This window comes from Schistosoma mansoni, chromosome 1 (assembly GCF_000237925.1).
Source record: "Schistosoma mansoni strain Puerto Rico chromosome 1, complete genome".
NCBI classification, from domain to species: domain Eukaryota; kingdom Metazoa; phylum Platyhelminthes; class Trematoda; order Strigeidida; family Schistosomatidae; genus Schistosoma; species Schistosoma mansoni.
The window spans coordinates 50,845,068-50,864,051 of NC_031495.1; the positions used below are offsets into that span (position 1 = coordinate 50,845,068).

The 18,984-nt window shown below is 32.3% G+C and overlaps 1 protein-coding gene across 1 annotated transcript in view; it reads right to left on the minus strand.

The window, feature by feature from the left end:
* The window catches only part of Smp_161400 (jumonji domain containing protein-related including hairless), a gene marked incomplete at both ends in the record, with an annotated part of 41,971 nt that extends 26,110 nt beyond the window's left edge, over positions 1 to 15,861 (minus strand). Inside the window, 4 exons of the mRNA XM_018794760.1 lie at positions 1,281 to 1,709; positions 2,466 to 2,577; positions 5,120 to 6,300; positions 14,730 to 15,861. Coding sequence (XP_018649140.1) covers positions 1,281 to 1,709; positions 2,466 to 2,577; positions 5,120 to 6,300; positions 14,730 to 15,861 — 2,854 coding nt within the window. The remainder of the gene's footprint in view (positions 1 to 1,280; positions 1,710 to 2,465; positions 2,578 to 5,119; positions 6,301 to 14,729) is intronic.
* Between the last annotated feature and the right edge of the window lie 3,123 nt (positions 15,862 to 18,984).

Sequence of the window (18,984 nt, forward strand, 5' to 3'; positions counted from 1 at the left end):
TTGACCACAACCAGGTGGATGGTGATCTGAAGCTATATCAGCTCTTCTCCGAGTGATATGATCATTGTTACTGAATTTCAAGGTACGGTTAAGGAGCTATTCATTTCTTACTGGTTGTCAACTCTCCTCGATTTGACATCAGTCACTTTGCTAATTATTAGTGAAGTATAGGGGAAATATATAAGGCTCATAATCTATAATTGCCAATTTGACGGATTAACAATATTATCTCTACTTTTGAAATTCAAAAGTACAAGACAGAACTAAATTTCAAGAAATTACAGAAACGAGAAAGAATAATTTTAAATTATTTTCAAACAGAACAGTTTCTCGATGATTGTCAAACTTTTATATATTATGTCTACGCCTCTAAAAGTCATTGCCCATCTACATCGATTTGAAAACCTCTCATAGTAGAAGTATGACTCAGGAACGAGTTCACGGATTCGTACATGCATTTAACGGGTTCAGATAGTTTAAGCTAATCTAGATCGTAGCTCCTTACGATGTGGTCGTCGGGCTTATAAATCGTGATAACTTAACTGAGCAAGCTACATTAGCTACCAAACTTGTTAACCATCATACCAAGCAGATCAGATGGAAAGCGGTAAAGCTGACAGCAGAAACTTAAGGTCCTAGGCTGAAGTCGTACTTCTGACTGTACTGAAACGTGACGACAATGAGGCATTTCACTCATACCACCGACATGCGTAGTGGCACTTCCTTCCCACAACGGAAGGAAGAGATTAACAATGATGACAATAATAATTATTATCAGCTCATTCACTGAATACATGGATATGAGCCACATTCCAAATGTGAGGGATAAAGATAATACCTGGTTGCCAAGGCCGAGATAAGTGAAGCAGAGTTCTTACCTTGGACCTAGCGGTTGAAGGTCGAACACCTTAACCACTAAGCCTCCATTCCATAGCCCAAAAGATTTCCATCACTAACCATAAGGTCATAAAAATACGAAGGAATCACACCAAACACTACTCACAAAAAGATTGCGTGTAACTTTTCTGAAGTAATTGCCTCTTAGACCTTGCATTCAAACTCCAAGGTTAAGAAGACCGCTACCAATTCATTTTCCATTGCAAGTCGCTTTAGAAAAAGTATCATTCCACAGTGTAATCAATCACAAAGTGACAGCTTCTTACACATCTTTATTTAAAATGAATGAAATAAATCATTAAACACTGGCTCATAATAGCATAATAAAAACAATGTAGACAGATAAGTGATGTCATATACTTTAATGATTTACAATCACTTACAATCAGGTGGTCCAGGAAGTTGTTCAACCAGTTTTTCAAATTGAAAATTTTCTTCAGCTAAAGCAGCTGACAATTCATCTGCCATAGAATTTTCACACATCAGTGTATAATCATCTTGATTTAATAAATCCGTTTTAAATTTCATACATACTGTTGAATCATCACCATCCTCTCTATGAATGGTAGTTCTTGATTTACCATTATCACCACGTCGATGTTGTTTCGATGTTGTTTTTACTGTTTTTCCTTCCATCATCATTGTCGTTGGCTTCGTGGTTGTTAATGATGATACAGATGACAGACGAGGCTTTTTTGCCGTTATAATTGTCGATCCAATTGTAGTACCAGATGCTACCGCTAAAGTAGCTGTTCTTTTCGGTTTTCTTAAATTACCACCACTACCAACACCATAGACAGTCTGTGCACTATCTATGGATGAATGTGTAATACCAGGTGACCCATCATTTGAATTTAATGATTGACTATTAATATTATCATTATTATTACCAATACTATTATTATTATTATTAGTGATGGTATTAGAATTCATAGTTAAATATTTTAAAGTAGATTTATATGATTGTAGTCTTGAATAAGATAATTGACGATCAGTGGAACATTTTGAACGTGTAGTATTAACAGATGAATTTGATGAAGAATTTAAACATACATCATTATCATCATCACTGACTTCACCACCAACACTTTGTAAACTAGAACTACTACTATTACTGTTATTACTACCTGAACTAGTGCTTCTTTGAGCGTGTGCCGTAACCATCATCATAAGATTACCATTAACAGCAGCTATACGTTTTTTTATACTACCTCTCATTAAATCATTACATAATGATGTATGTGATAAACTTGATGTACTGTTCGCACTTGAGCTATGCTTTCTTGAACGTCGTCTTCTAACTGTCGGTCTAATTTTTTCATCATCAACATTATTATCATCGTCATTGTTCTCCTCTTGCTCTTCTTTTACCACTTCTTCATTATTATCATTAACAATGACATCCTCATCTTCATCGTCATTAGTGACATCATCGAATTCTAGTTTCATCGTTGACAATTGTTTATTCATACTCAATTTCGATTCAACATCATCATTCAATGAATGCTTTAATCGACGTGTACTTTTTGAATTAGATTTTCTTATAGAACTTAATGAAGATTTTGTACGGATTTTAGTTGGTTTATTTTTATTTGTGTTTAAGCTTGACATTCCATCTGTTTCATATTTAGTACGTTTTTTTCGTTTAAATTTTCTCTCTTGACAATCTAATTTTTCTATCTGAATAAGAAAACAAAACCAACCAGAATAAATATAAATAAAATAACTATCATGGGGGGAAATGAATAAACTTAACATCATTAGCACAAAACAAGAAAGTATAAAATAAGGAAATGGAATTGAAAAGACAAATATATCTAGACTCTACAAGATAATAAAGTAACGTCTATCATCACGTTCTAATAATCACAAATATTTATATCAATACAAAAAGACTATTATACAGTTGAAGGCAGTCTGTAGACAGTTCTGAATGTAGATTTCCTTCTAGCTGCACTCATCAAAAACGCTACATGATTTGCTTAGAAAACTGATGCTTCCCGCGAGATACAAATCTGTCTAGCCCAGTTTTACAGAAAGATATATTTTCCCTGAGCTATTAAGGTAACAACTGACCTTTTGAACAGCTACCCTACAACCAAGAATAGTGCATCCAAGTATAATTCACACAGACTGGTGACCACATTGCAACTATCAACAGCCTTAAAGAACTAGACAAGACGTTGTTTACTACCAAGTTGACCAATCATTGTAAAATCTTGTCAGTTGTTCCAACTATATTTTAAATAAGAAACAATACGTCGTCAAGAATACAAGTAATATAAGTTGAATATGTTATAAAAACCAATAATTCAATGATTGAAAAGTAAATAACTGAGAGGATAGAAATCAATATTCCCTTGAGCAATGATAACATGGTAAAATCGCTTCAACAAAAGACTATTGAAGCGTTAAAGTAACAAACAGTACATATATTTTCTTCTTTAAACATAAAACCGTTTTGGAAGTGATAATGTTTTCAGTCCCTAAATAGTTAACTAATTGAAATTATCCACCCCCAGTGTAATATCTGACCTAGTTATGCTTAAACGAAGCGCCTTTTACAAGGTCACCACTTTCTTGATGTAAATAAAGAAAACGACAAGTTTAATCAGAATGCTGGGAAGGCTTAATACTGGAGTGAGTTGCATCCTGAAGACGTGTAACTGAGATCTCAGTGCACTAATGCTAACAAAATTTACAACTGTCTTTACAAATTTATTCTAAAGCGTGTTATCTAACAAAGTCTAATGTGCTCTATTCTCCCATCTCTAGCGCCAGTTTACACAAAGAGCTAGAACCGAATCGCCTATTAGTCGTTAGTAACCCCAGGTTATGAACATTAGTGTTCATTCTGGCTGGAAGACAAACCAAAAAATGGCATAAAACCGTGGTTTTTCTCTGTTCACTCCTATTCTCAAGGCCAGTAAAGAACACTAGCACCAAGCAATTAATTTTTCTCATCTTATGCACCAAAAATATATCTTGATGCTGCTCAGTGGAGATCTCAATAAGTCTTTAAAGTTGAAATATCGAGGATGACTGTTCAGATGACCAATGGTGTTCATTTTGTGTAACTTTAGACAGATTACAAAATATATTTGACTTGTTATCAAATTATTACTAATATTCAAAGTCATCTCCAATTATTTCATTTCAAGAAATCACTATAAACGTGGGTGTATACAGGATTATTTTTTAAAGTATGTGTCTAAATTTTGATCGTGCTCACGCCCGACAAAATTATTTTTACTTTATATTAATTAACACATATGTAGGTAATATTTATTATATGTTGAAACCAGTTAGAGTAACAGTGAAAATCAGAGAGAACTGGGTGGCGTATCGATAAACTGACCAGTGAGGGAACCCAAGCACTTCAGGTCTCACGGAATCCAACGATTCACACTCTCAACTTCAATCAAATAAGTAAGAATTAATTAAAAAACTGCGGTAGATTTGAAATTAGTTAGTAATTTGTTAAAATGTATGAATTGTTATGGAATACGCTTGAAATACGTCAAAAATATATAAAAAAAACTTCGCCTTCTAGAAACAACCGTCAATTAAGAATTAAGTTTGTACGAGTTTTTTTAGACCTCTTTCATGTGTATCCATCTACTTCTACAAATGGCGAGTGTAATCAAACCTACATCTCTTTTAGGTAGAGATTCTCAATATATCTAGACCCACTAAAGTCAACGGCTGTAAAACTCTGCTAAGATGACAACAACAGCTACCTCTGAAAATATTCAGGAACTGTTTCATTTCTTCGTGATGTGTTTTCTGAATAAGATGGATGAACGGCAGAGCTTTCACTGTCATTCTAGATAACATTATCAGTGCCTACTATAATAACACAACCAAAACAGCGAAACCCTTGATATCAGTGGGTAATCTATGAATTATGTGCAAAGCAGTTATCCGACTAGCCTAGTGTACCAGAAACCTTATCCATAATCTGTTGTGTTTCAAGATCAGTTGATGTCAACCCCTCTTGTAAAGCAAACATTGTACGTAACTTCACTGGTTCATAACTTAATATATCACCATCTATATGAATCCTCAAGTAGTGTATTAGATGTTCAACCCGTCCGACGATAACTAGTAAACCATGTGAGATAATGTGTTTGTTTATGTGAGATAACCATACATAATTGGTTTTAATACAGTAAAAATATATTACTACTAACGTAAAACGGAAAATTAGATAAAAGCTTACAACATTATCTTTCATTGCGATCCGGCTTTCAGGTGAATACTGTTTGTTTTTTAAATCATCTGCATTAGTTGATCTATTATGAGAATTATCCATAGGTAGTTCAGTCTTAACAAGGTTACATGTTGATAACTCTGATGGTTTCATATCTACACGATCAGCTTCATAACGTTGAATAAGTCGTTTTTTCAATGGCATTGAAGTGTTTTGCGATCGATGATCTGATATATTAGTATCAACAGTGAACTTTGTTCGTATACACTCTTGTTTAGGTTGTGGCAACAAAGTTGGCATTACATTTGGTGTACCTACTAAGGGATGTCGTTTATATTGTTCAGATAGCGTAGATAGCTTGCCTGGACAGTTACTAATTCGATTACTTTCTATGTGATTAGACAATTCAATGGTATCGTTATTATTAATTGAATTTGTATTCGTAGGTAAAAATTGTCCACATAAAGAATAACCAGTTGGAGATTTTCCTCCAGAAATCGCTGAGAATTGTGACTGGCTAGAGTTGAGAACTCTAGTTATTCCGGTATTTGGAGATAAAGATTTGATTGTCTGACAACAAGATGAAATGGGTGATTCAGTCTGTAGGGTGGGTCCTTTCGGATTGAAATTCACAGGAATGGTAGGACTACAATGATCGGAAGTCGGACTTCTAACAAGAGATTCAGAAGTAACAAATGAAACAGATGATAACGACTGGGATGAACTGGTTGTTGCTGCTTTGGTATGTAATTGGTTTGTAGAAAATGAAGATTCTGAAGTAGTATTGGAAAAAGAAGTCGGCGTCAGGCATACTGGTGACGACAAAGAACCTGAAGATCTAATTCGATTTGCTTTACTCATAGGTATGTTTTGAGGCATTGTACAGGAAGGCCAATCTACACTCAAAGATGCCAATTTCGCATCGTGTAGTATAGCCAGTCTTGAATCGGCTAACTCAACTGTATGATCATGTGGACTAGGTTGTAATTTATAAGAATGGGAAGAATCTGTTGAGTAAGCTCTTTGATCAGTTGTTGACCAGGGTGGACAACACATATGATCGTATTTGTTCATTGGTTCGTTGCCAGGAGTTGAAGAACGTGAATTTAAACGATTTGTCAACTGATCCATTGATCTTGGTAAAGAAAGACTATTTTTCATACTAGGATATCTTAAGTCAGACATTGTTCCTGTTGAGACGGATGGGATTGTCCTAGTATTGGTCATTGATAAATCATTAACTCTTCGTGATTTGCAATCGGTTCCAGTCCTTGGGATGAAATTGGGGTGGGGGCAATGAAGTAAAAATCAAGAAAATACAGGTTATAAATTTAAATCAGTAATACCCTTTGAAAGCCTCTACCAGTACAATTAACAATGGAACTTACTTTTACTACCTAAATGAAATGGGGAAAGCACAGGTGAACTGTGAAAGTTGATAACTGTCATGAATATCAACAACTATAATTTAACATTTGTTTCTTCAATTACATAAATAAGTGCTATATTCCGTTGTTTAACTTTGACCTGAACCCGTGATAAACAACCCACTAGCAATAGTTATATGTATATAGATAACTTAATTTACAAATATTTGAGCGACGTCATTCGTATCTAAAAGAAGGATAGAGTTACTTCTAAATTTATCCTGTAATTAAAGAATCGCCTGAAATATTTTGTCTTGACCCGAATAGATAGATGGATCTCATGCTATAATAACAGTTGTAGACCATAATTTAATTATCCTGAAGATCAATAAAAGAGTTATAATTAATTATTATCCTTAAAGTTGATCAGAGAAACCCTATCAAAACAAAGGACTAGACGATACAACACAATGGTTATTGATTTAATGAATGAATAGTGTATAAATCTCAGTCTTCAAACATGAATTACGCTACTGAATAGCTCACTGGTGAATTCTCTCACCATAACACTGGATAGGAAATCCGTTCTCTCAAAAATGGAAATGTAACTCGTCAGGAAATATTATAAAAAATAACGCCAATCAATCCAAGACATAGAAAACACACGCAAACGTAGAAAGTAGGGAACAGTAGAGAGTCCAACATTATTCTAATATGTCACCTCCTAGAGTCTAATTACTCCAAAATACATATAACCAAGCTAATAAACTAACCAACTTATTAACAGGGCAGATATTTTATAATATGATCATATTATTAGGCTGTTTTATACATGAAGAAGACTAATACATATTCAAACCATAACTTAAATGCAGGTCAATTTAATAAGTAATCTAACTAATGTAAATCTACATGTTATTAATTAATTTGTAAACAAAAATCGAAAAAATAGTGGTGTGGATTAATTCTTAAAATGTTTATGATTTGTAATACACAGAATGTTCTTACAATCTGAATACTAGTAGTAATAATAATAGTAATAACAATAACAATACTAATAATATTTTCGTGATCAAATCCTTACTAATAACGATATAAACATTATGCCCGTTGAAAAAGGTACTTAGTTAATGCCCAAATGAGAACATTCATACTAGAATGTAGTTAAATATGGCTGATAAGTCCTAAATTGGATGAAATGTATATCATGAATTCTAATCATAAGTACAGTCCATCTACTCTATGAAATCAGAATACGTATTATTTATATACTTAGTCAGAGACATCATTCTTCTTGAAGAAACAGTTTAAACAGTATCATCATTGATGAATATAGTGCTGAATAAATTGGTCATTCATTCGGATACGGTTAATTTCCTGATTGATAAGTGGAATGAATGATTACGACGTGACGACAGTGTGAAAAATTCAGTTTAAGTATTTTTTTTTCCGATAAATTCCGATAAATAAATGTATATATCAAGTCTACATCTGATCAATAACTATAACGAACAAACCATATTCAATAAATCACAAAAAACCCCAATACTATTTTTAGAAGATTTAAACATATATATAATATGGCTTAGTTCTTTTTGTAAACTAATTTATCTCTCATTTTCATCCCTATTTTTTTGTTTATTACGATGATGAATATTATTTTGAACTAGTTAATAGACAATAATAAATACTTTATAGTCGCTCCACTACTGCATACTTATGAATATGTACATAGACAGAGAGAGGATCACGTGGCGTGACAATATGTGCATAATTATATATATATATATAAATTAGTACCGATCTGTTCGTTTAATTATACAACTCAACATTTAACCACTAAGTCTCAAGTTCACAATTCCTGTTCCATCTAATTTGGTTTAGACAACTGAATAATATCCGTAGTCCTCATCATACACATATGCGCGTACTCACACACATACAAGAACTTTTAACTCAAATCCTAGTACACATAAGTCTGTACTCTTGATGAATAAATTTTACTTTCACCAATTATACGATGATTATCTAATTTAAATACAGAAAAATATGTTTTCATTTACATTCCTCAATGGAAATTTTTACAAATTGTCTACATTTATGAACTCTGTTCACTCATGTTCATAAATCAAATAAGCCGGTATGTGTGTGTGTGTCCAATGAATTTACGTACTAATGATAGACAACACTTAAAACTATCTCCATATGACATAGTTTCAAGTCTAGTTCCCATAATTTATAGTAAAAAGAAAAAACAATTAATCAACAAAATGGATAAATAATGAAAATAAAACTGCAGAAAAGGACATGTAGAATGTATAAACAACAGACACTTATAATCATAGAAATAAAACAGTGAAAATTTAGACAGAAATATAGAGTGAATGTAAATTCTTTATTTTACTATATTCTAAATAACGTCTAGATAAGAAGTATATTCTTTAAAATAAAAGTTAGATCAACAGGAACCGAATTTATTATACCTAATTATTCGGTTATCCTTAAATTCATTAAAGATACTAGACTCTTACTTATAATATCAGGAGTTCAAGTTTATTCCTTATCCTTAAATAAGATGAACTAGTGAAAAAATTCTACCTCGCTCATAAGTTTCATGTATTATTTACACAGAATGAACAAATAGATGGTTTATTGACCAGAATATTTGGGTAAAACCAGTAAGTTGTAGGCTCAAGTCACTCCCCACTTAATTCGACCTGGAAAGCCTACATACAAAGTGTTTGGGCCAAAAATGAGTATGTAAATCTGTACTGTGCAAATGAATGACACTATATCAAATTAGTTTATTATACCTGTATACCTAGACACAACAAGAATCTCTATGTAGACCAAACGTACATGACAAAACTGATTTCTTTTTTTAAATCGATAGCATTTAGCTATTTTAAATAGTAAAATTCAAAAAATAGGTTTGGCTATGTTGTGGTCTCATCATCTGGATTTGTTCGCATTGTGATGGGTATGATGGTATCCCAAATGAAACACATTGTCTTGAACTCCGTAACGTTATCCACTTGATTACAAAATTAAATTATCTAAACCTTATTCAGTATGCCACCAATTTTGTTTCATTAGTATACATTGAATAAGTCTTCAAGAAAATAATATTTAGAAAAAAATAAACCACCATTCATAGTTTAACATCAAAAACTCATTATAGTTAAACAATTATTGAAAATCAGGAAGTATTGGACAATTGTTTCGTCCTAGTACGAGACTTCCCAGTGTTATGCACTATTACACCACCAGCACTAGAAAAATGCCTTTGATGTATCACAGTGATCGCATAACTTTCAGACCAGTAAGTTGGAATCAAACTTTTTACATTTCCAACTTCAGTCAGCTCGTGATGTTGCGTGACTATTGTCCATAGTCATTGGTGGCATCTCGTCCGACATCAATAAATTCCCAATGTCAGGGCTTTGCACTAGAACTCTGGAAGTCGAAGACGCTAATAACCATGTAATGACTGGCCGAATCTCATAATCTACAACTCCCATACTAAAAAACACTATTTACCTAACCATTAAAAAAAAAACATAGATCAGATATATTTTAACCTAAAAATAGAACAAATGACAGAAAAAACTAAAAAAAATTTTTTTTTATTGAAAAGTGAAATAAATAAATGAAATCAGTAACCATGTAAATATTTACTTGCTAGGCTAAGAACCACGCCTTATACATATATGAAAAGTTAAAGTAAAATGGAAATCTGATTCCCATACTAAAAAGAATGAAGTGTCACCTTTTTTTGCCTGATCGATGATTAAATATTAAAAGATCAAACGTCAAGTCCTCTCCGTGATCCTCCGAATCCACCGGTCCAACCCCTGGTGGGGTCACAGATACGAACCAGTTTTACATCCAAAAAGATAAAGTCTTATTTCAATTTCATTGGTACAACTGATGACGTTTCTTAATTGAACTTTTTGATCCGTAAATGAATAATCAAATTTGGTATTTTTTGACAACAAATAACATGGATTTATTGAGAGGTTTTAATTAACTTATGGATAATAATAATTATTACTGTTGATTTATTATTATTATAAAATAGATGACTTATCCAGTAAAGTAGTGGCTCAGTGATTATGTTCTACTTTCAGTCATTAAGCTGAGGGTTGGTATCCCTCCCCAATAAATTTATTTGGGACAAGCGGGTAGTATCACAAATCGTCATGCTTACAGTGTGGTTAGAAGTAAAGTACACTCATTTGTACATGGTAAATGCAATAAACAATCAATACCGATGAAGTGTACCAGCTGAAATTATCGAAAAAACGAGTAAACATTGAAAAAGCATCAATTTTGAGCATATCAATTAAGTATAGGAATGTTTGTGAGTAAATAAACACCCAGACAATCCCCATTTGTTTATACGCATGTAACCTTAAGAATAGTTAGTTCTTTCTTGAGCATTCACGGGGAGAAAATTCAAATGTATGTTTTAACTACTTCAGCACTAATGTTATCATAAAGTGTGACGTAGATATTCAAACTTAGATGCTTCAATCCTCACCATCAACATTATCTATTTTTATTATTGATAAACACGAAAGGTATATACGTTTGAATGTTTACTTCATATGCCAGGAAAACACTGAAGCTGGAGTAAAGAAAATAAATATTAGAAATTTCCTCGAGAATATTCAGGAGATGACAGATTGTTCCTAACGATTTATGTATATGCAAAATTAAAAGCAGACTCCATAGGCGTTTATTCACTCACAGACAATACTATGCATGGTTGATATGTTCGAAATTAATACTATTTTTCGATATTTAGGCCTACAACAGATCGAAAAAACGCGTTTCTTCATTATTATTTTAGAGTGAAAACACGTATAATCAATTTGTAGGTATCAGTGCCGAGGTTGGTAGGAAGCTAATAATAAACATACTTTTTATGATACTTCAATGAGTAGAAAATTTTATTTCTGACGTTTCGTGACTTAATGTAAGCTACTTCTCGAGAGTAAATATTTATCAAACGTCAAAAATACAACTTTCTACTCATCGAGTCTCGCGAGTGCGGGATCGTGGATGCGCATTGCTGAGGAGTCCCATAATAGGACGAAACGGCCGTCCAGTGCTTCCAGGTTTTCGATGGTGGTCTAGCTTCAATTGACTCATGATTTCAACTGTGAAAATACTAAATTCTCCACAAAACCCCCTCTGATCATTAGGATATCACAAAAATGTATTTATTACATGTGATCAATATTGTTTATGTGTGTGTTTTTGTGTAGCCTGATAGAATGGATTCAGTATTATCGGATCTTTACATGATGATCTTATTTGTGCACGATTAATAATTTTCTAGTTCATTACCATGAAATTGTAATAATCATACTGCCGAAAAATGCTACAACTTTTATCAGTTACTCAGTCAATCATAATCAATATTAAGCGAAGCATAAGTGTGCATCGACTCAGGTTGCTACACTGCATCAGCACGGTCAGATAAAATTGATACACTGAATACAAAAGTAAACGAGATAATAATAGTATCATTGGTGGTGAGAAAGATTAAATACTGCGAAATACTATTTAAAAAGAAATGATAGATTCAAAGAATAAAGAGTACGTAATCATACTGAAGTTCATTGTTTAGAGGAAGACAGAAGTGAATGCATCTGTTCCACCAAGTTTTTTAACCAGTGAAATCAAACAATGCTGAGATTCGAAGCTAAGAATAAGAAAGTCAGGATTTGGTTACTAAAAATTCAAAAATTTCCAGATAGTCGAAATTTATATCTCAATACTGATCAGTATAGTTAATAACAACAACTTAAATTACTTCTTAACAAGCAAGCTCCTCTCCCTCCTACCAAAGATGAGTATGATTTGTTTTCACTTGGTTGTTTAACTTGATAATTAAAGAATCTCTCTATTAAACAACTGATAATTACATATATGACAAAGTTAGATTTAACAGACCACGACCAAAAAAATTACAACTTAATCTATACATAATTACTACTTTAACATTACAGATTCTTGCATCCGATGATATACCTAATTATTTTTCTCTAAAATTCTGAATTTCCTTATCTATTTAAAGAATGTAAAATGACATGTAATATGGCAGTGGAGAGTTATCAGCATAAAACTGCACTTAATAATAAAGAATATTTTTCAATCTGACACATTAAATCGGTGAGATAAATAAATTCCAGTATTGCTTTATAAGTACGTGTCTTTCCGAGCCACATACCCGATGTTTAGTCTTTCTCATTACCATTGTTATCACAATATTTCGACCGCTTTACTATTCATCTTATTAGTTTCATCTCATTATTTTAGTATGGTATGGAAACTTCAGCAAACGCATATCTGCATCAGACTATACACTGATTGACTGAGTGGATTAGAAGTAAATAAAATGAATATAGTTGAATGATAGGCAGGCTAAATAAACTTATCAGACTATAATCCCGCATAATATATAACTCCCTCGGACACCTGCACATTACTACAACCCACAACAAAAGCACACATAAACCATTACTTAATAATAATATATTCAAGGTAAAAAGTCTAGGAATGAATGGATTTCTGTTATAGTGACTGATTCTAAATCATGTCTTAATCTAGCAATCTATTTTTATCTTTTCAGATTTGAAAAAGGGATATCTACGACTCTACAAAATCCAGATCAACCAGTCAATGATTTCATTGTGCCGATGTTACTTTTTAAACTGATTGTTTTATTTCGATTGGTATCATGCATCGAAATAAAATATGACTTAGTATGTAAAACATTACCCAGCTACTTCAGTAAGTGTAAATTAATTTAGTTATCGATCGATTCACTTTCCTCCCCCATACCTTTTCGGTTAATTTCAGTATTACTCAGTCAGCGATCCACTATTCATTCATCCATTGTGGTAAAGATATCCATGACCGAATACCAATAATCTACGCATACCTCCCACTCCTAATAACTATGTCTGAAAGTTATAAACTAGCACGAAGACTACAACATAGTATGCTTATTCCTTTACCGGCATTTAGATTTTGGTGGGATATGTTGACAAAATATTGGACAAATTCTCACTAGGTGTGTTAAGACTTCCACCAACGATAGAACAGTCTAATTTGATACACCTTAACCGGAGTAATTAAATAGTCTTAAGAGAAAGGGAAACAATGTAAGACTTGAATGAAAAATAACACCAAAGGCTTTTGGACAAAGTTTTGTAAACAATATAAAGTACGTAAAAAGAGTCGAAATTACTATTAGAATTATCCATCAGTATGTAGAAGACAAATATTGTTGATAAAGAAAAATCTTATGGTAATCCATTCATGAAGTTGGACGATCTAATTTTAAAATTTTGTTTTCATTATCATAAACGACACATGTTTTTAAAAAAGCAATCCATTTCCGAGAACGTAACGTCATTAGAATCGACTGCTGTTTGCCTATATCATCTTATTACTTTGATCTTGCCGTACTGATATGATATTGTAAGTTGAATCAGTGCACATATGATTAACTGATATCCAGATGGTGAGTTTCGATTCTTGTCCGAAAATTTTCATTATTACTAGAGTACATTCATGAAACTTTAAACATGCATAATGAACCAAAATACAGAAAGCAAACCAAAACAACACACTACCAATAAATGCTATCGTAACGATTAGTCGTCGCCTATGATTAACTCTAAATGATTAGTTATTTAAAACCAGTTGAAATTGTTTACTATCTTAACAAACCAGTGAAAGTAAATGTGAAAAAGATGAACGTATAAAACGTGATTAAACAAAGAGCAAATGGATATCGATTAATCAAAATATTTCAGATTTTAAAAAATATTGATGGGGAATAGGTGCATTAATAACATCGTGTGATTTTAATTCGAACCATTTAAGCTTTCTGACCAATGATGTCTCCTAATTATCATCGCTATTAACCATCAAGGTTACATCTCACTACATTGCATAGATTATAAGTTAATGATTCTCATGAATTAATATTGTAAGGCCTTAAACTCTCCAAAGATAATGTTTTAAAAATAACTGAATAACTAGAACTACTTAATAATAGCAGAGCTAAAAGCGCAAATTGTGATGTTCAAATATATTGATAATCATTCATTTATGAAAAGATAAAATAAAAACCTACCCGCTTCTGTTCATGACGTGGACATGATTTTCAATGTAACCACCACTAGTAACAGGATTTGGTTCAGAAGAAACCGGTGGAGAAAAATTATGACTTGAGTTGACTGGTTGTTTATTCCCGGAAGAATCAACAATGTTGTTTAGATTTCTATATGAGGAATTATTAGCTAATAATGCTAATTGGTTAACATTATCCCACTGGGAAAGTAATACAGCTGCAGCTTCAAGTTGAGAAGGGGATAACATACTTGCTGCCCTAGCTACAGCAGATATTGTTGGTAAATCAAATCCACTCGGCAATTGATGACTTTGTGTCAAAGGTTTATTATGTCTTGTTTGTTCGCCAGAACCACTTAAACGTCTAGGAGGTGGATGTGGAGGAGGAGAAAATCTCTGTGAGTTGTTAGGTGCTGGATATTGGAACACAGGTGAATTAAGCATAGGACTAGACCTAAGTGACTGAGATGTCCGCTGAATCTTTGAATTATCTGGACTTTTTATCCTGAGTGGTAGATTCGGTAAATTATTATGAGTAGATATATGGGTCTGACGTCCCTGAGTATCAGGTTGATGTAATAAACCTTGAGAATATCCAGTATTCTGTACAGAAGATAATGTGTCCATCTTGTTTATTTTAGATCCAGTAGAACAGTTATTAGAAGGAAGATGCATTAAATCTCCAGAATTTTTATTGACATTAAGCTTAGCCAAATTCTGAGCATAATTTGCTAGATATTCCTGTGGTAATACCTGAAGTAGTAATCCAGGTTGTTGTTGCTGTTGTTGCAATAATTCCGTAGGATAGTGAGAAATTGTCGTTATCAAATTTGGATTCACATCATTTCGGCGTCCAGGTAAAGTAGACTTAACAGGATGACTAGATTGTCTAGATGTCACTACTTGTGATTTATGGTCACTGTGTAAATACTCGGTAGTCAAATTAGATGTTGACCGATCTACGAGAGATTGTTGTTGGAGCATAGATAAACTATATGGATCTCCAGTTGATATTAAATTTCCAGTTGCTAAGGTTCTAACCGGAAGTTGAGTAGAAACTACTGAATTTGGTAATGATCTAGAAAGTGATTCAACTGTTTGTATAGGTGTATCACAGCATAGCTTTTTTGAACCAATATTTGAAATGGTATTCACTGTAGAAGGAGAAGAAATTAGATTTGTGGAGGAAGTATGTGCAGACGCCATCCAACGTTTTTTCTTTGGTAACATTATTATAAATGATTGTTAGATTTGTTTTTAATTTGATAAATAATTCCAGACTGAGGGATGAATTATAAATATAATTAAAATAGATCAAATTAATCCAGTTCAGTTAAATAGTAAACCATCAACAATTTACAAATCCATGTTGGTAAGGTGATTCACTATCATTGAAATAGCTCAACATTAAAATATTGACATCTATGCATATTGATTAATCGATAAATAATTGATAAATCTTTATTAATACATCATTTATTCATAAAGAAGTTAATATTCAATGATTCCTTAGTAAGCAACTAAATATGAATAAAATAACACAATGATTACTCTATGTATTTTATAATACGTTTTAGTTCCACTGTCTTTTTTTTTGCTAAAATAAAAATGAACTTTCGACCATTTGTCTATCAGCCCATTACAATGTTTATTAAAAATTCTGTCTATATTCTAATTTAACCAACAGTTAATGAATCATTCATGTAATGGACAAGGTCAATTATTTTAAACCAATCATAAAATTAGTTCTATTTACCAATGATAAAGAAATTGTTAATAGACATCAGAAAATTAGAAAATTTTCTACGAATTGTTTAACTTATGAGCTCTTTTATTGGTTTCTTATAAGGACAATGTGTCTTTTTACTGATTCCCCTTCAACAAAAACTCAACTATAATTAAATAAGTAAAAAATGTATCCAACCTGTTAAAATGTTTGAATACTGGATAAACTTGATAATGGGAATATTAACTATACCGTATAGTCTGCAGAAATATCAGATGATAAGATGTCGTAATCTAGGTTTTTCAAATATAGTCTTAACCTAATGGATTGAAGATAATAGAATCACAAAATTGACTTCATAATTTAGTTAGATAATCACTCACACACGGTTTGTTGTAACAAAAAACATCTGATATACTTCTGAATTGATATTTAATATACTCCGTAGTACGTGGATGCTGGGAATATGTCGTTGAGTAGGAAAATCTATCATGGTGACTTTATTCATAAAAATCTCACTACCTTTATGGACAATAACATCACCATTATACCGTCATAGCACCAATCTCCTCTACACATTATTATTAGAAACATGTAATAGGCTTTAAATAATAAAAGATAATCGTATGAGTTTATGGACATTGATCGAAATCAACCCCTTAAATCTGTATACATTTTGAAAACATTTTTTAATCTTATTAAATTCACAGACATATATATATAAAACTGTAGTGTACTATTGATGTGGATGTGAACACTTTAATTTTTTCATCTTAATAGATAAACTACGTTAACAAGTTCCAAAAGAATGAAAACCTCCAGAATCAATTTCTGACTTCATAATTAGAAATAGATTGCATCATAATAGTTGAATGGTCTTTAAAATCAAATCAGTCTGTAACGTAAACTATAAACCATAAAAACCTCTACAAACTCTTCATGTTAATAATAATCATGTGTTAACGAGTGCCTAGAGAAAATTTCAGGATTTCTAATGAGAAGCAGTGGTCAGTGAAGCCGGACCATGTCGTATTTGAGGCAGCTACCCACCTTTGGTATTGATTCCTGGTTGAGATATATCGCCAATTAATTTGAATTAAAAATGTAAACATCAGATTCCTTACTCAGTGATTTTAAGGTTAATTGTCCAACTAAAGGTCAGGTGTTAGATCGAATGTGTAGTCGTGGATGTGCATTGTTTATGATTTCATGAGGATAAAACAGTTTGTTCAGTACTTTCTGGCCTCCAACCTTCAGTTAACTAACGTTAGTCAGCAATGTAAACCACAACATTCAACGATCTCAAATCCGTTGGATTAATAATGTCATATTGTGTTGTATGATCGGTAGGGTTTGAATAACATTTTGAACAGGGAAGAATTTAATATTATAAAATACTTGCATATCATATTGAACATTCTTTCCCTTCGTTTTAAATTTCCAAATCACTAAATACTTATTTCTAAAAGTTTTCATTACAACTCATTTGGAAATTATTCATTTCTGAAAAGGTCATTTACTTGACCTTTTTAATCTAGGTAACCATTTAACAAACACGTATAAAACGTAAATGACCTTTTCACGACAAGATCACAGGTCAGATTTACTCATTTCTCTATGTTCAAATTAAGATTTATTCGAGCAAAAAATAAATTGTTCTAGTAATTATTCACTGAATTAACTTAGTGAAACAAAATCAAGATATCTGTTAAATAGTTTGGGTTGGTTTTATGGAGAAAATACTTGATTCTCAACACTCAATATATGTTTGAAAATTCGAAAGAAAGCAGTTCTATTTGACAAACTTAAAATCAGTCTACATTTATTAACTTAATGACGAAGTATATCAATACATGAAGAAGTATGTATTTGTACTTGCCCCTAAACACCCTAGTAAGGACGAGGATGAGAAATCCCGTCCCTCCTGCTCGAAATGATTTCATACAGTCACAAGTCTACAGCCTCTATCAGTGAAGTCTTACTCACTTAACCCACACGATAAGGGGTGTTTCACAAAAGTGAGATGATAAAAAGGGGATGGGCAGGATATAAACTAGATTGTAGGTATAAATGCCAAAGTTGGACTTGATAGTTTCGAATAAATTGAGTATTGGGTAGAGAGTTAATAATAGATAAATATTTTTTATATCCCAATGAGTAGAAAATTGTATTTCTGAAGTTTCACGACTTAATATAAGTCACTTCTTCAGAGTAAATAAAAAACCGAATTAAATTAATAAGTTTAAATAGTACAAAGGAAACAATACAGAATATGATTTCGATTGTACTAAAAATATTCTACATTGCTTCCTTTGTACTATTTAAACTTGTTAATTTAATTCGGTTGTTTATTCACTCTAAAGAAGTGGCTTACATTGTCATGAAACTTCAGAAATACAATTTTTCTACTCACTAGGATATGACAAAAAATTGTTTGTTATAAACTAGATTGGTTATTTTCAGCAGATCTACCTAATAAATTCGGCAATTCGTTATCCCAAAGTAAAAGTGTAAATGAGCCTAAAGAACCAGATGATGTGTAGAAATAATTTAGCTACGAGCTACCACAAAACTACATCTCCCGAATTTCCCTACTACCTAGAGTCGAAGACTGTCAGATCTCTATA